Raw genomic sequence first — 18,682 nt, 5'->3', positions numbered from 1 at the left:
AGGAGGCCGATCACGCTCGCGGGGTGCACGATGAGGTCTTCTTTGTCTTCTGAGGGCGCTGGTGAAGGGGAGCCGTCGGGGTTTGGAGGAGCTGCGGCGGGGGCGGGGGCGGGGGCGGGGGCGTTGGACGGGCCGGCGACGGGTTGTGCGGCGTGCATGGGTCCGCCGACACCACCGCCTCTGCCAACGCCATGTATCTGCATCGGTTCACCCATTCCACCTCGAACGGGACGCATGCGACCCGCGAAATGGCGAGCCTGAATCGCATCATTGTTGTTCGCCCCGACGGGCCAGAACTGCCACTGCTGCCGATCCAGCCCATGTATGAGTCGTTGTTGGGCCGCGTCGAGCATCGCGCCCCCATGCCGCTGCTGCGGTGGGGGAAAGTGCTGGTAGTGAGGCTGGAGGTGCATTGCGTTGTTCGCGCCGAAATTGTCAGCGAAATGGTCCTGGTGCTGCTGGGGCTGGGGCTGATGCTGCGGCGCCTTGACGTCCTCCGCCATCTGCCACTGCCCGAGTCGCCTGGCGCGCTCCGCTCTGAGCTTGGCCTCTTTGGCGTCGTGCTGCGCGAGGGTGGCGGGCCACTCGGCGCGGATGCGCGCGACGATGTCCTCGGCGGGCTTCTCGACTTCGTACTGCTTCGACATACGGAGGAGCGTCGCGAGCGTGGGGAACGTCTCGACGGTCAGGTCTTGCACGTCGTAGCGCCTGCACGACCAACATGACAAAGGCAAAGGCGTGAACTTAGCTTGAGATCGGGCCACCGTGACCTCGCAGAGAGGCGCACTGTCCGACAGGACGGAACAGAGGACTTACAGGCCGTCGTATATCACGCCAAGCAACGCCTCTAGGTCCTCGCGCGTCTCCTCCATCGTAATCTGGGTGAGGCCCCGGAAGCGATCATGCTTCTGCTCGAACAGCTCGCGGAAGACGGGGGAGTGCTTGGAGAGGAGCGAGCGGTGCACGCAGAAGAGGGTGCGTCCCGTCGTGAGTATGACGTTCCCATCGTCGAAATAGAGCGTGGGGTGGTTGACGAACGGCTTCTCGTCGACGTCCGGCGAGTCTGCTGCGGTGTCCGACTCGTCGGGCTCCTCGAGCTTGGGGCGTTTCCTGCTGGGCCCGGGATCTGTCATCGTGAAACGGCGCTGCAACTAGGTTGCTCCGGCGGTGGCGATGGCGATGGCGCGTCGGGAGACGGGGAGAAGTGTAGGAGATGTGAGGTGGCGTCAGGCTTGGATGGAAGAGGTGTGTTTGTACTGCTGCTGAGTCGAGGAACCGCAAGACCCTGGTGCAAGGAAATGATCAAATCCGCTTGCGGCGCCTACGATAAGCTATGCCGGTACGGGACTGCGGCACTTGCGGCGCCGCAAAAAGAGAGGACATTGAGGTTCCGAGAAACCAGACAGTAGAGTCGGCACATACACGAGTACAGCGAGGACGGCATGCGCCACGATGAGCCCCTGAGTATCTGTCTACGAGTACGTAGGCTCCAGCGTCCGAGTATGAGTGCGCTGGGAGTGTAGTAACGAAGGTACATAGCATCGTTCGCCGCTCACCTCTATTGACGCAACAGCACAAGTGGGCAAACTCTGATCCATGGATAGTATGGCTTTCGGGTGAACTTCGCTGGACTGAGTAAGTTTTCATCTTTATAGGCTGCGAACGAAAACAAGAGAGTACAAGTTGCACAATGCTACATTGTCCCCAGGGCCCAAATAAAGCAAGTGTTCGCCTTTAAGGTAGTAACAGATAGAGCCCGAAGGGAACCTGTTCTGGGAGATATTGGACTGGTTCACGGATTGATTTGGAGCGCGACTGCGCAGCTACTGGGTCGTACTCGATGTTTCTCGGGCGAAGTGAGCTCGACTGAGAAGCAAGCGGTGGCCGTCTCCTGCCAAGCTGGTGGACGTTCTCAAAACGCCTGGAGGCGAGGAATCATGAGGTGCCAATTAGCCTCCATTGTCAGGATCGGGATGAGCAGGTAGCCAACGGCAGCAGGTTCCATGGGCGGGCAGTCATCGCGCTGCTCGCCGAGGCAACGACATGGCGAAGAGACGAGAGAGATGAGGCTGACTGGTAGGTCCTCGAGCGCATACTACATACATAGTATAGTCTTGACGTCGATGGGTCAACAACGCGACATGTGCCGATCGCTTTCGGGCGCTTCGCTCTGGCGGCATTCCCAGGGGCTCCACTGTCATGGCCCGATTGGGACAGAATGGCGTCCAGAAATGGAGAGCGCGGGCTGGGGCAGGGCCTGGGAGCGTGACGCAGGTGTGTGCGCAGAGATTGGGAGGCATGGGCTGACCTTGCCGCTCGCAGCGGCCATCGCTCTTCCTTCCTCCACCGCCTTCTCTCTCGCCATCCTCTCCTCCTTCGTCGTTGCGTCCAGCGACCGGAGCCTTCGCCATTCCCATCATGGCCTCCCGTCCTGGTCCTCGCAGCCAGGAGGGCATGTATGTCCCCTCGTCTCCCCCCTCCTCCGACCCTCATGATCCCTTCCACCAACCCGTCCAAATGCCCGAGCCTCACCGCTATTACGACAACGACTCGGAACGATACGACAGGCAGCGAGATACCTACGCCTCAGATGGCAGTCAGGGAGACGACGATAGGTACTACGAGCACGGCGGGGCCTACGACTACAGTGCGTCTCACAATCCTCCGATGTTCGCCCTCATTACCCATGCTTACGCTCTGCAGCCCAACCGGACACAGACTCGGACATGGATGTGTACGGCCAGAAATACGTACCCTCGACCGAGTCGCTCGGCCCACCGCGTATGGGAATCTCAGAGTCCTCAACCCCGACATTCGTCGACCACAACGGCGTCTCTGTCCGAGAACCGTACCCTGCATGGAGTTCCGAGCGCCAGATACCGCTGTCCAAGGAAGAGATCGAGGATGTATTCCTGGACCTCACGCAGAAGTTCGGATTCCAGCGGGACTCGATGAGAAACATGGTGAGTACGTTTCCACTCTCTCACGGGCCAAGCCCGACCGAGCCTCGTTCGCCCCGGCTTCCCTCTCGACCCTGCCTCCTCCCCGGTCTCCCCGCTCCCTTACTCGCGTCGGCGTTCAGTGTAAATTGAACGCCATGCGTAGTGCACGCGCTCCGTTCAGCGTGGCGCCGTGGATGCACGGGGCAGTCTGGTTGGTCGAGCGGACCATTTGCATCGCATGTGCCTTTGACAGGCGTTCTCGCGTTCATAACTGCGGACCGCTGAGGCACGCCCATCCGCTTGCCGAAGACTCCCTATCCTTATGCGGCGTGACTGAAGAAACTTTGGTGTGCGCTCTGGTGATTGAAACCGGTGGGCTCATTTTTGGATGGGATGCCTTCGCCGCCCCTCGGTCGGTCTCGGTTGACGGCGCTGAACGCCCGCCGAGGGTAGTGAAGGTGGAATTGATTGAACATGTTTCGTCAGCGAGGGGAGGGCTTGTCAGGGGAAACGCGGGGAACACTGCCCGATGTGTTAGATATCACTCACGCTGACGCTTGTCAACCCAGTTCGACTTCGTAATGCAACTTCTCGATAGCCGCGCATCGCGAATGTCGCCCAACCAAGCACTCCTGACTCTCCATGCGGACTATATCGGTGGCCAGCACGCGAACTATCGCAAGTGGTATTTCGCGGCCCAGCTCGATCTGGACGATGCGATTGGCTCGACGCAGAATCCAGGCCTACAGCGGCTGAGGTCCCAGAAGCGCAAGTCAAGGGGCCACAAGGCCGCGGAGAGACAGCTGCACAGTGCGCTTGACCGGTGGCGGCAGGCGATGAACAACATGAGCCAGTACGACCGGATGCGCCAGATCGCGCTCTGGCTGCTGCTCTGGGGCGAGGCTGCGCAGGTGCGGTTCGTGCCCGAGTGCTTGTGCTTCATCTTCAAGTGCGCGGACGACTACTACCGCTCGCCCGAGTGCCAGAACCGGATAGACCCCGTGCCGGAGGGTTTGTACTTGCACGCCGTCGTGAAGCCGCTGTACCGGTTCATCCGGGACCAGGGGTACGAGGTCGTCGATGGCAAGTTCGTGCGCAAGGAGAAGGACCACGACCAGATTATCGGGTACGATGATGTCAATCAACTGTTCTGGTATCCTGAGGGTATTGCACGGATTGTCTTAACTGACAAGGTAGGTTCATGCGTGTGTCGCGCATCTAGGCGTGGATGTTAAAGTCTTTTGTAGACGCGCCTGGTCGACCTCCCACCATCGCAGCGGTTCATGAAGTTTGACCGGATAGACTGGAACCGCGTCTTCTTCAAGACGTACTTCGAGAAGCGTTCCTTCGGCCACCTGCTCGTCAACTTCAACCGGATATGGGTCATACACGTATCCATGTACTGGTTCTACACGGCGTATAACTCCCCGACAATTTACAATGGCGACAAGTCCTCGGCTATGCGCTGGTCCGCTACCGCTCTCGGCGGCGCCGTCGCTACTATCATCATGATCGCAGCCACGCTCGCTGAGTTCTCGTACATACCCACCACCTGGAATAACACGTCTCACCTTACGCGCCGGCTTATCTTCCTTGTCATCACGCTCGCGCTCACAGCTGGTCCCACGTTCTACATCGCGATCGCGGAGTCAAATTCTCCCGGTGGCTCGCTTGCGCTCATCCTCGGCATCGTCCAGTTCTTCATCTCAGTCGTCGCGACGCTACTGTTCGCCGTCCTGCCCTCGGGCCGGATGTTCGGTGACCGCGTCGCGGGCAAGTCGCGCAAGTACCTCGCGAGCCAGACGTTCACGGCCTCCTACCCGTCGCTGACCTCGTCGGCGCGGATAGCGTCCCTCTTCCTGTGGTTCCTCGTGTTCGGGTGCAAGCTGACGGAGAGCTACTTCTTCCTGACGCTGTCGTTCAAGAACCCGATCCGGGTCATGGTCGGGATGCAGATCCAGGGCTGCAACGACAAGTACTTCGGGAACGCGCTGTGCAGGAACCAGGCGGCGTTCACGCTCACGATCATGTATCTCATGGACCTGGTGCTCTACTTCTTGGACACGTTCCTGTGGTGGATCATCTGGAACACGGTGTTCTCGATCGGGAGGAGCTTCGCGCTGGGGTTGTCGATCTGGACGCCGTGGAAGGACATCTACACGCGGCTGCCGAAGCGCATTTACTCGAAGATCTTGGCTACGGCGGATATGGAGACCAAGTACAAGCCCAAGGTTTGACTCACACTTCAGACCTACCAGCGTTTGTTGCTGACGCACGTTGTAGGTTCTTGTCTCACAGATCTGGAACGCGATCATCATCTCAATGTACCGGGAGCACCTGCTCTCGATCGAGCACGTTCAGAAGTTGCTGTACCATCAGGTCGATGCACAGGACGGCCGTCGCAGCCTGCGCGCGCCCGCGTTCTTCATCTCGCAAGGGGACAAGGGCTACCGCGGCCAGTTCTTCACGCCCGGAAGCGAGGCGGAGCGGCGCATCTCGTTCTTCGCCCAATCGCTGACTACCGCCGTCCCGGAGCCGCTTCCTGTCGATGCCATGCCGACGTTCACCGTATTGACGCCGCACTACAGCGAGAAGGTACGTTCATCTCCTCGAATGAGGCATGCTAGGGTGTTGGACGGGACCGAGCTAACGCAATCTCCGCATTTGGTAGATCTTGCTCTCTCTGCGCGAGATCATCCGCGAGGAGGACCAGAACACGCGTGTCACGCTCCTCGAGTACCTGAAGCAGCTGCACCCGGTCGAGTGGGACAACTTCGTCAAGGACACCAAGATCCTCGCGGAGGAGTCGCAGATGTACAACGGCGCGAACCCATTCGGCGACGAGAAGGGTCAGTCCAAGACAGACGACCTGCCGTTCTACTGCATCGGCTTCAAGTCTGCCGCTCCCGAATTCACGCTCCGTACGCGTATCTGGGCTTCCCTACGCGCGCAGACGCTCTACCGTACTGTGTCCGGCATGATGAACTACGCGAAGGCAATCAAGCTCCTCTACCGCGTCGAGAACCCCGAGGTCGTGCAGCTCTTTGGCGGGAACACGGACAAGCTCGAGCGCGAACTGGAGCGTATGGCGCGTCGCAAGTTCAAGTTCGTCGTCTCCATGCAGCGCTACGCCAAGTTCAATCGCGAGGAGCAGGAGAACGCCGAGTTCCTGCTGCGTGCGTACCCTGACCTGCAAATCGCGTACCTCGAGGAGGAGCCCCCTCGCAAGGAGGGTGGTGACCCGCGCCTGTTTTCTTGCCTTATTGACGGGCACTCTGAGTTCATCCCCGAGACCAGCCGTCGGCGCCCTAAGTTCCGCATCGAGCTTCCTGGCAACCCCATTCTTGGTGACGGAAAGTCGGACAACCAGAATCACGCGATCATCTTCTATCGTGGGGAGTACCTCCAGCTCATCGACGCGAACCAGGACAACTACCTCGAGGAGTGTCTCAAGATCCGGAACGTGCTTGCCGAGTTCGAGGAGTACGCGGTGTCGAGCCAGAGCCCGTACGCGCAGTGGGGCCATAAGGACTTCAAGAAGTCGCCCATCGCGATCGTCGGGGCGCGCGAGTACATCTTCTCGGAGAATATCGGTATTCTTGGTGACTTAGCTGCGGGCAAGGAGCAGACGTTCGGTACGCTCGCGGCGCGCTCGCTCGCGTGGATCGGCGGCAAGCTGCACTACGGTCATCCGGATTTCCTCAACGCGCTGTTCATGACGACGCGCGGGGGCGTGTCGAAGGCTCAGAAAGGTTTGCACCTCAACGAGGATATCTACGCTGGTATGAACGCGTTCGGGCGTGGAGGCCGCATCAAGCACACGGAGTACTACCAGTGCGGTAAAGGACGTGATCTCGGCTTTGGTACGATCTTGAATTTCCAGACGAAGATCGGGACGGGTATGGGCGAGCAGATGCTCAGTCGGGAGTACTACTACCTCGGGACGCAGCTGCCGATCGACAGGTTCTTGACGTTCTACTACGGTCACCCCGGTTTCCACATTAACAACATGCTCGTCATCCTGTCAGTGCAAATCTTCATCGTCACGAGTAAGTATCCTACTGGCGGTTTTGGTGAGGATGTGGAGAAGCTCAACGTTGATTTACAGTGGTGTTCTTGGGCACGTTGAACGGCCAGCTCAAGCTCTGCCAGTACTCGAAGTCCGGACAACTCCTTGGCCCCACCGGCTGCTACAACCTCACGCCAGCCTTCCAGTGGATCGATCATTGTATCATCAGTATCTTCTTGGTGTTCATGATCGCGTATCTGCCACTCTTCTTGCAAGGTATGTAAACTCTACTCACATGTCTTAGACCGAAGTAACGACCTCGCCGACACAGAACTCGTTGAGCGTGGCACGATAAAGGCTGTCTTCCGCCTTGCGAAGCACTTCGGATCCCTCTCGCCCGCCTTCGAGGTATTCTCGACCCAGATCTACTCGCACTCGATCATCACAAACATGACTTTCGGTGGCGCGCGTTACATTGCCACTGGCCGTGGTTTCGCGACTACGCGTATCTCGTTCGCGATCCTATACTCGCGTTTCGCAGGTCCAAGTATCTACCTGGGCATGCGCACGCTGGTCATGCTGCTCTACGTGACGCTGACGATTTGGACCGGATGGGTGACGTACTTCTGGGTGTCTATCCTCGCGCTATGCGTTTCGCCGTTCTTGTTCAACCCGCACCAGTTCTCGCCTGCGGACTTCATCATCGATTATCGGTATGTGTACATCCTTGTCATTGCGTATCTTGTTCTAACGAACACTTCAGCGAGTTTTTGCGTTGGATGAACCGCGGCAACTCTCGGGCCCACGCCAACTCTTGGATCGGGTACTGCCGTCTCTCGCGTACGATGATCACTGGATACAAAAAGAAACGTTTGGGACACCCGTCCGAGCGTCTGTCTGGCGATGTCCCTCGTGCGAAGTGGCGGGCGGTCATTATTTCGGAGGTCATTTTCCCGATTGTCATGGCCATCTTATTCGTCATTGCGTACATGTTCGTCAAGTCGTTCCCCGACAAGAATGGCAAGCAACCTCCAAGCCCGCTTATCCGGATTGCAATCGTCTCCATCGGCCCTATCGTGTGGAACGCAGCTGTCCTGCTCGTCCTGTTCTTGTTCTCGCTGTTCCTCGGGCCAATGCTCGACACACCTTTCCCTAAGTTCGGCTCGCTGATGGCGTTCCTTGGGCACACCCTTGGCGTCATTGGCATGATAGCGTTCTTCGAGTTCTTCGTAAGTGACATAGTATCGTGCCCTTAACATCCGTTGCTAACCACTGTTACTCCGTACAGTGGTTCCTGGAGCTGTGGAACGTGGCACATGCCGTGCTCGGTCTCATCACGATCATCTTCATCCAGCGCGCTGTTAACAAGGTGCTCATCTCCGTCTTCCTCTCTCGTGAGTTCAAGCACGACGAGACGAACCGCGCATGGTGGACCGGCAAGTGGTACGGCCGTGGCCTCGGCTCGCACGCCATGTCGCAGCCGGCGCGCGAGTTTGTCGTGAAGATCATCGAGCTGTCGCTCTGGAGTTCGGACTTCCTCATGGGCCATATTTTGATGTTCATCTTGACGCCGCCCGTGCTGATTCCGTACATGGACCGTTTTCATTCGATGATGCTCTGTGAGTCCCGTTCTAATGTCGTGTTGGGACCAGTGGCTGACATGCGCGCATGTAGTCTGGTTGCGGCCGTCAAAACAGATTCGTGCGCCGCTATACTCTATCAAGCAGAAGCGGCAACGTAGGTGGATCGTCATCAAGTACGGCGTGATTTATGTGCTGGGATTTGCCGTCTTCGGGGCATTGCTTGCACTCCGTGAGTACACTTACTGGTTTTCCTCTGGAACGCATGCTGAACGCCTTGGTGTCTAGCGCTTGCTTTCCGCGATCACCTCACAATCAGCTGCAGCATTTGCCAGGGCATCTGATGGACTACAGTTACGACTCATCATATCATAGAATATTTCCATTGTACGTTGAACGACCCATTGCCCACCTACATACTTGTGTACTACCCGGACTTTCACATCTTGTCTCCTGAAAGAGATGGACAATTCGTTAGTAACGTACTTTTACTCTGCCTGCCAGCCCCTGGTACCTAGTCCTAGGAGCCCAAGCCCAGCCTGCAGCTCTCCTCCGTACCCCATGTTCTGCCGTTGATGTTGACGCTGATTCGGAAGACTCAGATTCGGACCTCCATATCATACCATATCACTGCCGGTCTCTCGCTCACCCTGCACACGAGGATGCCGCTCGTACCGTCTCGCACCTTTGACGCACATCCTGAGATGTTTATGAACGCTTACATGTCTTGCACCGCATTGTAATCTCATGTGCCTACCCAAAATCGACTCGGATGCTTCTGCCATGCGCCTCAGTCGCTCTGATAGCAGGAGGGCATGCTACCGGGCTAATTGGCGAGAGAATCTTCGCTACCACATCTCATTCTCATGCCGACGAGTCGCTGACACAGGGACCACAGGGCAAGTCCAATTGATATGACCATCTCGTGCAAATGTAGATATATAAGTTAACAGTCGAGGGCCATATCTAGAAAGAACACTAGTACGGGGGTTGGGGGAGAAAGCAGATACGCTTCTCACGCCTTCCGGATCAATATCAACCTGCAGCTGTCGTCATCAGACCCCTGCCTCGCCCCTCCTCCTGTCTTCCAGGAGATCGCACCGGCAGACGATGGAGAATGTTGTGATGGGAGCAGGTCAGGGACTTGGAGGTGTGGTCGGCACATTCAGTAAGTCGCCGCGCGGACGCCAAACCCCTCGGGGCCGGCCGACTCTGGATATATGTGTCTTCGTGGGACTGCGCCGCCCTCGACGGAAGGGCACCGGCATACTCCACGTCACTTTCCCTTGCCTGCATGAAGAGTGAGTGACCGCGATAAGTGTACAATAGAGGGTGAACGCTATGGTTAGCATAGTGCTTTGCGTCTACTGAGCGCTCTGACAGCTATAGCAATCTATACATGTTTCAATGATAAATATGGTTAGACAAACATCTTACTGATGTTCATAAACCGAGCACATGAACTGCATAACGGACTCCCAACCCCGCTCGAGTACAACGGCACCCGGTGGTAGTAGGCGAATGAGCGTTTTGGGGTCAATCCGACCGCGATTGCGATCCCACTCGTCTAGTGCAAGCCTGCATACATGGATATCCAAGCGTGGAAAGAGATCGAGTATGTACCGAGCAAACCCCTCGAGTTTCGGGTTTGAGAGGCGAGATCTGGGTAGGGAAACGAATGCCTTGACACTCAAGCGTTGTAGCCCGTGAGGTGGGATATCTGCCGACGGAGCGGGGATCGAGTGGACGCCGATGATAGGGCAGCTGAGAGAGGGGAGCGAGACCTCTCGGAGGTTGGGGCAGTAACGGTAGAGGTGGTAGAGTGCTGAAGCGGGGATGGGCTTGGAACAAGTCACACCGTCCATGCGAAGGCGCTCCAGCTTCGGCCATGCCTGGGTGAGCAAGCCGATGTCTTCGTCGTCCACACTCCAGTACAGGGTATTCCACGAAGATAAGGAAAACGAGCGCATCTCGCGAAATGGGAGGATGGGACCCGACCAGCCGCGGAGCGCGCCCGGGACATATTCACAATGGAAGGAGAGTTCGAGGCTCTGGAGAGAGCTGGGTGACACAGCAGCGCCGAAAGTTGCCAGGAACAATACCACGTCGCCAGCTACGAGACGCCTCGTTGGAGAAGATGTGGCGCGGATCTTCGCAGCCTTTAGCGCTTGGAATTGAACAGACTGAAAGAGACAGGTAAGTGTGGCCATCCTTCCCTCGATCGACAGCTCGCACAGGCTGGGGGCCGCAATCGGCTGCGATAATCCGGCCCATGGACCGATTATACGGAATACTTCGACAGAGGCGATGTTGGGTTTCGTCACAAGGTCTCGCAATAGAGAGAACTGAGAGAGGTGAGTGACTTTGACGTTGCGAAGACATTCGAAAGCAACGAGCTCCTGAACAAGCGATGATTCAGCGTCAGGCGTGTCTTTCCAGTACCAATCGATGGCTATGCTGTCCAAGAATGGAGAAACCTCCCGAAATCTCCGGAGCAGCTGAGGAGTAGCGATATCTGAGTCGTCCTGGTGAGTGAACAGGAAGCTCGCCTCGTGCAGAGTCCTCGTGAAGAGGGACACGAGGACCGAGGCTTGGGCTCGGGTTCCCCCCAGACATTTTATTCGGCGCAGGCCAGGAAGAATAGATCTTCCTCCGTTCTTGACAGCAACGGCTTGAAGAAGGACGCATCCCGCTTCGCGAAGTTCCAGTTCGACAAGGTCCAATTCAAGTTCTTTCAATCCTAGGAGCCTTTCTCTTTCTAGAAAGGTGTAGGCATCGATGCATAGCTGGCGGACGTGGGCAGCGTGCCACAAGAAGCGGTTCCATCGTACGGGGTCCTCGTACAGCCGAGCGGAAATCACCTGCATTATCTAGTCAGAGGTGTATAGTGTGCATCGAGGAAACACATCGTACTGGCTCAAGATAGTTCCATTCAGGACATTCGCTAGGACCAGGGATATCAACCTCTTCCGGAGCCAGAAGCTGCCACAAAGGAGGCAGCCCAGGCATGTTTCTCCACACAACACGAACAGTGGGCTCGTGGAACGCGTGACAGACAGTCGCACATTCGGCTACATTCCAGCATTTGCGACCCGGATCTAACGGCTTTGGGAGGTGCATTAGTATGGCGTAGATGATATCGCCATTAGCAAGGACTTGACTGGACGCTAAAGGCATTGTCGACGACAACACTGCGTAGACACCCGTCAACGTGTTTAGGGCTTAGATGTCAATATATTTGCACTCACACGGTCAGCCTGGTACCAAACCAAGCAATATAGAGCTTTTGACGCGCCAAAAGAGTTGCAATTGTGCAAAGTGTGAAGCGTTGAGTTGAGTGAGGTGGCAAGATCTCAAGGTCGAAGCATGATCGTGCCAAGCGCCTGGCGGTCCGCAGACGTCTGGCGTCACACTGTGACTGGAGTATTGTGACTGGGGACACAGATCACAAGGCGACTTGGCACACCTTTGCAAGACTTTTGAACGGCACCTCGACTTCGGAGAAGAGCGTAAGTACTGTCCATCGTGCAGTGCGACCCCCTTGCTCCGTTGAGGTTCCACTTCCCCTGCCCTCTCGTCCCAACCGTCGCTACAACCAAAAGTTCCTGCCAGCTTTGAGCTCAGCATCGTCGGGTCGCGCTTGCCCGTTAGAAGGTCATTCGGACTACGCTGTCCCGCCCGATGGTCAGGAGTGTTTAGATCCATATCGGATCCCATGCGAAGGGGTTTCAGTATGCGAGTTCGTGAGTCTTCCTTCATCGTTCTTACATTTTTGCGCTTCCGGGATTGATGGTATTGCCATCAAGGACCTCTGGAACTACCTTCGCGAGAGGAGGCTACGATAGTGAGAAGTAGCCAACAAGGTGCGTCGTGTGCAGGTTTTCTTCATGCGGGCGCGGCTGCGGAATGGATTTCCACAGTGGGATATCACTCCATTCTGTCGCTGTTTTGTGCGGGAATGGCTGTGCAGTAACGTTGCCCCATTCCTTGTTACCACCGTCCCATATACATGTATATACATTGAGCCACATACGCGATAGCAATATTGCACGGGAGTGCTCTACCCTGCATCCCAGCCCTACGCCTCAATATTGCAGTGAGCTTCGTCGGTCAAGGTCCAAATTTAAGGTATACATACGACGTATCAAACTATCTCGCATTGTCAGAAGGTATGTACAAATCTCCGGTCGTCCCGGTCAGGCGCGATTGCCATCGAGACTAGGTGGAGGTACACATCAGGTAAAGGGGCCGGAACGCGACGTTACTAAGGCGAATACACACAGAACAAACATACGGTGGTCCACCAAGATATTGGTCATCAACCTTGGAGTCGTTGGTCATCAACCTTGGAGTCGTCGGGAAAGCAGTCCCAGCGACACGCCTCCCATGCCCTCCAAGTCGCCATCGACTTCCCCGCCATACGACTCCGAGCGCGCTCCGCGCTGCCCTCCGAAGCCTGCCTCCGGCCCCCCCGCGCTGCCCTCCGAATCGAGCATACCAAGACGTGCATCGTCAATGGTGCTACTATCGCCGACTCCGCTACCCTCGGCCTCGGCCTCGATATCCTGCGCGGCCTTTTCATCGTCAGCGCCCGACGCCTGAAGCTCTTCTGCATGGGCCGACTCGAGCGACGTGGGAGCTGTGTCCTGCAGCGTCTCGGTGACGACTTCGACGCGCAGGATGTAATGCGATGGCGCTGCCCAGTTGAAGCCGAGCTGCATGGTGAGGTGCATTGCGGCGAGAGTGAAGGCGACATTCTTCTTGGACAGCGACAAGAGCCATGGCTGATACCGCACACCGCCCCTATTCGACCACTGTACAGAGGTAGAATCCCCTTCTATTATCCCAGCGGAGCCAAGAGCGGCTCGCAATACCTTGACGTCTGCCTTGATCTTCAACCGCTGACCATCGTCCTCGTCCTTGAGAGTATGTCGGTATTCGATGGCGATCATGTGGTCGTCGTGGCAAAGCGTGAGCCAGTGAGTAGTCGGATGGTCCTCATCCGGCCCTCGGAGTTCCGCCGTGTATCCTTCAGCACGTAGAGCGTCGCGAGCCTTCCTCGGCAGCATAAAGTTGAGAGTCTGGTGCCGCTGACAGAGAGCATGCTCTGAGCGTGCGGTAGCGTGCTCCGGCTCGGAGATGTACACAGTTTTCACCTCAATGTGCTCGCGACAGCGCGCGATGGTTGCCGGCGACAAGGGAAAGAGTTCGGGGTTATAATGCCCGCGCTTTGGTGCAGGTCTGATTGTCAACCATCCATAGCGCAAGCATTCAACGCCGGACTCGGAGGGAGGGACGTAGCAGACTTGCCCGAGAAGAGCGCCAGGGTAGTCCTCGTGTTCGCACCCGAGGATGACCAGGTACCAATGGCATAGAAGGGAACCATAATACCCTGTGGGCCGCTCTGGAAGTGCGATTAAAAGCGGTACGAGGGGTAGCTTGGTGCGAAGACCGTGCGAGGTGGAAGTGTATTTGGGAACTGGGAGGTCCTCGACTCTGAGCCGACGGAACACATCGTAGTGAGGAATGGCTTTGATCTTTCCCCCTGCCCAAAACTCGCTGATGTGTTGACGCAATGGTGCTATACCTTCAAACAACGTCCACAATTCAATCGACTGAGCATTCTCTAGGGCCTGGACAAGATCCTGATCGGGTCTGCAGTCACCATAGATATGCCGGTTCCACGCAAAGAGACTCAGGTCGGGAACGTGCCGCACAATCTCCTCCTGCAGCCGCCGGAATGCCCGAGATCCCTCGCCATAGAGCGTGGGCATGTTGATGTTGAAGATTCCCAGCAGTGAGTACGCTCGGTCCTCCTCCCGCGTCGTCTGCCGCCGCGCTGCCCACGAGAGGCGCTGGGCCACGCTGAACTCGTCGAGTGACTTCACGTGCAACAGAGCCTGACGAGGGATACCCGTGATCTCCTCGATGAGGTCAAAGAGCGTGAACTTCGTGCCAATTTCCGTCCAGTCATCTGCGAGGAACTTCACGCCGGAAGGGGCAATGAGCTCCTGGAGCGTCCACCCGCGCTTGTGCCATTGGCTCGAGCAGAACGCGGATTTGTCCTTACGGGGGTCTTTGTTGGATGGAACATCAGCGAGGTACGCGTAGCACATCTTCGCAAGGCTATACCACAGGAACATCGAGTTGATCGACTCCGTCAACTCGGAGCTGCTCGTCTTGTCGATGCAACAAGAGTCGATCCAGAGATATCGGTACCCGGCCTCGCGCGCCACCCTGCATGCTTCTCGGATCTTAGATGAGAGATCCGGGTCGTCCCAGATCGAGAAGACACCGATGATGGTCGCGAAGATCGCTGAGAGGAGCGAGACACCTAGGATGGAAACGAGTAGGGCCCAGAATGACGAAGAGTCGAGAAGGACGGGGACGCTGAACGAGGTGTCCTCGATGATCGCAGACAAGATCCAGATCCACCAGACGTAGTGAACCACTGTAGTATGATAGACGATGAACCGAAGCGTGGATAGTGTGGCAGGGTGATGAGCCAGACAGCGCTGCATACGGTTGTGGTGAGGCAGGAAAGGTGCGAAGAATTTGCTGATAACCCGGATCTTTTCAAGTGCCCTGCGCGTGACAGAGACGGGGAGTCTCGAGAAGTATAGCCGACCTCGTGCATCATAAGACCTCTGGATGCCTCGGAGTCCCTGGTGCGACTGTTCAACATCGTTCCACCTATGCGATAGGATGGCGTATTCGGTGTGCTTAGGGTCCTTCTCCACAAAGTGGCCTGTCCTCGTATCGAGTAGCCTTATCTTCATGCTGATCTTCGGGGGGATAGACAATCACCATCAGCGACACGCACCTCAAGGCTTCGGAGAAATACTCACAGACTATCCAGTCAATTGCTGCCGCCGTCGCGCTTAATCAATGCAGAGTACACAATGTCGCGGAGGTAGTGTTAGTCCTAAATATGGTCAGCTTCGGCGATGGGACAGACGACGAGCAAAAATTACCTGAGGGAAGAGAACGCTGAGGCCTGCCCGTGACGGAGCATCTCTATGGGGCTTTTATTGGACTTCCAGGCTTGCCGCGTGTTGAGGGCGGTGGTAGCTTCGAATCGGGGCGGTGCTACACGTCCCTAGTAGCGCGAGACGCGCGAGAACTATGTCCAGTCCGGTCGACAATTCTACTTACAAGCACAAGTCGTGGATGAACGTGATGGCCACCCGTCCCTTGGTGAGGGGCGCGCGGTGCACTTCGGCTCGGACATCTCCACATCTATAGCCGGGGGCGCCAACCTGAAGGGTATCGCAAGGACCGCACACGAGGTTTGCCAGTTCACCAAGAGTAGGACACTCCGTTGTGTAGCACTTGAATGGCATATATCCGGACATGAGTGCGCCATGTACCTGTGCAAGTGAATCAGCGTCCACGCTTCGTTCCCAACCTGGATTCGAGTTCAGATGGGTCTGTGACTCTGTGCCGGTCATATAGCCCGCCTGAGAGGTCGGCGGAGACGCGTTCGACTATGCGGTGCAGTATACGGGGATCGCCAGGGAAGGAGGCAGCAAGCGCCGATACAGTGCAGCCACGTGGTGACCCTGAGCTTCTCGCAATCCCTCGGTACCAAGGCATTGCATCTCCTCTGCCTGCTAGCGTCATACATTGCGTTCGTCAGCCCGCCAGATCATCTCCATCGCAGTGCACTCTATCTCTAGACTCCTCATCACTGCGACTCGCCCTTCCTACACCGTACTCCCCTTTCTGTTAGCGACTTGGGGCACCTGTACGAGACCCACAACGGCACCTTGATTTGGGCGACCAGTGTACTGTCCTCTGTGCAGTTGTGACCACATGGGTACCCTCCCCTTAACCTCTCATCCCAATCGTCGCTACAAGCAATTCCTGTCCGCCTTGACCTCAGCATTTTTGGGTCGCGCTTGCCCGCTGCAGAGTCATCCGATCACGACGTCCCAACGATCAGAAGTATTCAGGTTCATGTCGGATCCTATGGGAGGGGGTCCATGTACGCGACTTCGTGAGTCTTCCTCTATTCCTCTCATATCTTGTTCTGCCGGGGTCGGTGGTATCGTGATCAAGGACATCTGGGAGGATCTCTGCGAGAAGCTAGGCTAGGGAGGAGTACGTCGCATCAGGTAGGTTGTGTGCAGTCTTTAATATGGGCTTGCCTACTGAACCGACTTCTGCTGTGAATCGCGCGTCATAGCTGTCGCAATTTTGTGCAGGAATGTTGCTCCGTCGTTTGGTATGACCTTCGTATACATGCATACACCTTGAGCCACGTCCATAATGTACGTGATAAATCATGAGTATATGCACGGGAGTCCTCCACCCTGCGTCCCAGCTCTACGCCTCAAGATCGGAGTGAGCTTCGTCGACCGAGGCCCGAATCTAAGGCGCAAACATGACATCAATACGTTTCACATTGTCAGAAGGTGCTCAGAAATCCCCCTTCGTTCCGGTCAAGCGCAATGGTCATCGAAACTACAAGCACAATGGGAATACATATGAGGCAGAGGTGTAGGAATGCGACACTAACAATGTGAATTCATACACATCAAGCATAAGAGGGTCCACCGAGAAATTGGCCATACCCTTAGAGTCGTCGGCAAAGCAGTCCCGTCAAGCCGATACACCCTCCACTTCACCGTCGATGTCCCCGTTATGCGACTCCAAGCGCGCTCCGTCTTCCTCTCCTACAGAGCCTGCCTTCGGCCCACCCGCGCTGCCCTCTGAATCGAGCATACCAAGACGTGCATCGTCGATGGCGCTACGTACGCCTCCGCTTCCCTCAAGCTCGGCCTCGACATCCTGCGCGCCCTGAGCTAACTTCGGCGACGTGGTAGATGTGTCCTGCAGCGTCTTGGTGACGACTTCGACGTGCAGGGAGTAAAGTGATGGCGCTGCCCAGTCGAAGCCGAGCTGCACGGTGAGCAGCTTTGCTCTGAGAGTGAGGGCGACTATTGTGTTGGACAGCGACAAGACCCATGGCCCATACTGTAGACCACCCCAATCCGACCACTCTACACAGTTAGGACTCACCTCCACCTCCCCAGATGAGCTATGAGCGAGTTGCAGGGCCTTGACGGTGGCCTTGATCCACAACCGCTGACCATCGTCCTCGTCCTCGAGAGTATGCTGGTACTCGACGGCGATCCTGTGGTCGCCATTGGAAAGCGTGAGCCAGTGAGTGGTCCGATGGTCCTCATCCGGCCCTCGGAGTTCCGCCGTGTACCCTTGTGCACGTAAAGCATCGCGAGTCCTTCCTAGCAGCACGAGGTTGAGAGTCTTGTGCCGCTGACGGCGAGCATGCTGTGATTGTGCGGTAGCGTGCTCCAGCTTGGAGATGTACACGGTCTTCACCTCAATGCGCTCGCGACAGCGCGCGATGGTTGCCGGCGACAAGGGGAAGAAGTCGGGTTGAGAAGGACCCCGCCTTGGTGCAGGGCTGATTTTCACCCATCCGTAGTGCAAGTATCCGACACCGGACTCGGAGGAGGGAATGTAGCAGACCTGGCCGAGAAGAGCGCCAGGGTAGTCGTCGTGTTCACATCCGAGGATGACCAGGTACCACTGGGATGGAAGAGCTTCCCAATCATACTCTGTAAGCTGCTCGGGAAGTGCAATTGAAAGGGGTACGAGGGGCAACTTGGTGCGAATACCATGCGAGGTGGAAGTGTACTTGGGAACTGGAAGGTCCTTCAGTCCGAGCCGACGGAACACATCGTCGTGAGGGATAGCTTTGATCTTTCCTCCTGCTCCAAAGTCGCTGATTTTTGAACCATATAGTGTTGAATTATGAAGCGACGACCGCATTTTGAACGACTGAGCATTCTCTAGGGCCTGTACAAGATTCTGATGTGGTTCACAGTCCCCATAGATATCCGGCCTCCACGCAAAGAGACTCAGGTCGGGAATCTGCCGCACAATCTCCTCCTGCTGTTGAACAGGCGCTGGTTTACACAGCTTGCCTAACACAGCCGTCACAAGATATGGAACGGCACAGCCGGTTACTGCAATAACCGAGGCTGTACTACTCATGTGGTACACACACAGCTTCGCTGTGTACGCACTGCTTCTCTGTGCAACTGTGCATCCTGGGAATGTACTGTATAGTACTACGTAGCCACAGATGTACAGTAGTATATATAGGGGACCTCTGTACCCCC

The 18,682-nt window shown here is 56.6% G+C and overlaps 6 protein-coding genes across 6 annotated transcripts; 1 reads left to right on the top strand and 5 right to left on the bottom strand.

Moving 5' to 3' along the window:
- Positions 1 to 524: 524 nt before the first annotated feature.
- On the bottom strand, positions 525 to 1,133 carry DICSQDRAFT_64116 (uncharacterized protein; the record flags this gene model as incomplete). Its single annotated transcript, XM_007367238.1, has 2 exons — positions 525 to 708; positions 817 to 1,133. Coding segments are annotated over 2 exons (501 nt in total), but the record flags the coding sequence as incomplete, so codon positions are not given.
- Positions 1,134 to 2,357: 1,224 nt separating this feature from the next.
- On the top strand, positions 2,358 to 9,310 carry DICSQDRAFT_88574 (1,3-beta-glucan synthase). Its single transcript, XM_007367237.1, has 12 exons — positions 2,358 to 2,647; positions 2,704 to 2,963; positions 3,512 to 4,135; positions 4,190 to 5,173; positions 5,226 to 5,537; positions 5,614 to 6,991; positions 7,051 to 7,227; positions 7,283 to 7,664; positions 7,715 to 8,180; positions 8,240 to 8,570; positions 8,626 to 8,763; positions 8,820 to 9,310. The coding sequence occupies exons 1-12, from the start codon at positions 2,419 to 2,421 to the stop codon at positions 8,873 to 8,875; spliced, it is 5,337 nt and encodes a 1,778-aa protein (XP_007367299.1). The 5' UTR covers positions 2,358 to 2,418; the 3' UTR covers positions 8,876 to 9,310.
- Positions 9,311 to 9,964: 654 nt separating this feature from the next.
- Positions 9,965 to 11,626, bottom strand: DICSQDRAFT_181628 (uncharacterized protein; the record flags this gene model as incomplete). Its single annotated transcript, XM_007367236.1, has 2 exons — positions 11,445 to 11,626; positions 9,965 to 11,392 (listed from the first exon to the last, which is right to left on the bottom strand). Exons 1-2 carry the CDS (start codon positions 11,538 to 11,540, stop codon positions 9,965 to 9,967), a joined length of 1,524 nt encoding a protein of 507 aa, XP_007367298.1. The 5' UTR covers positions 11,541 to 11,626.
- A 1,063-nt stretch (positions 11,627 to 12,689) lies between these two features.
- Positions 12,690 to 13,804, bottom strand: DICSQDRAFT_137960 (uncharacterized protein). Its single transcript, XM_007367235.1, has 2 exons — positions 13,030 to 13,804; positions 12,690 to 13,007 (listed from the first exon to the last, which is right to left on the bottom strand). The coding sequence occupies exons 1-2, from the start codon at positions 13,598 to 13,600 to the stop codon at positions 12,850 to 12,852; spliced, it is 729 nt and encodes a 242-aa protein (XP_007367297.1). The 5' UTR covers positions 13,601 to 13,804; the 3' UTR covers positions 12,690 to 12,849.
- A 396-nt stretch (positions 13,805 to 14,200) lies between these two features.
- On the bottom strand, positions 14,201 to 15,310 carry DICSQDRAFT_108134 (HET-domain-containing protein; the record flags this gene model as incomplete). Its single annotated transcript, XM_007367234.1, has 2 exons — positions 14,201 to 14,785; positions 15,128 to 15,310. Coding segments are annotated over 2 exons (768 nt in total), but the record flags the coding sequence as incomplete, so codon positions are not given.
- A 1,825-nt stretch (positions 15,311 to 17,135) lies between these two features.
- On the bottom strand, positions 17,136 to 18,329 carry DICSQDRAFT_171565 (uncharacterized protein; the record flags this gene model as incomplete). Its single annotated transcript, XM_007367233.1, has 1 exon — positions 17,136 to 18,329. One exon carries the CDS (start codon positions 18,327 to 18,329, stop codon positions 17,136 to 17,138), a length of 1,194 nt encoding a protein of 397 aa, XP_007367295.1.
- Between the last annotated feature and the right edge of the window lie 353 nt (positions 18,330 to 18,682).

The sequence above is a fragment of the Dichomitus squalens genome (genome assembly GCF_000275845.1).
Source record: "Dichomitus squalens LYAD-421 SS1 unplaced genomic scaffold DICSQscaffold_24, whole genome shotgun sequence".
Lineage (NCBI taxonomy): Eukaryota > Fungi > Basidiomycota > Agaricomycetes > Polyporales > Polyporaceae > Dichomitus > Dichomitus squalens.
This window is presented reverse-complemented; position numbering and strand designations above follow the sequence as displayed.

Excerpts from the sequence above, each read along its gene's own strand:
- DICSQDRAFT_137960 (XM_007367235.1), bottom strand. The coding sequence starts at position 13,600 with ATGCTGCCGAGGAAGGCTCGCGACGCTCTACGTGCTGAAGGATACACG.
- DICSQDRAFT_88574 (XM_007367237.1), top strand. The coding sequence starts at position 2,419 with ATGGCCTCCCGTCCTGGTCCTCGCAGCCAGGAGGGCATGTATGTCCCC. Across the intron at positions 5,174-5,225 it reads AGACCAAGTACAAGCCCAAG|GTTCTTGTCTCACAGATCTG; the intron begins GTTTGACTCACA and ends CGCACGTTGTAG. Across the intron at positions 8,764-8,819 it reads CGGGGCATTGCTTGCACTCC|CGCTTGCTTTCCGCGATCAC; the intron begins GTGAGTACACTT and ends CTTGGTGTCTAG.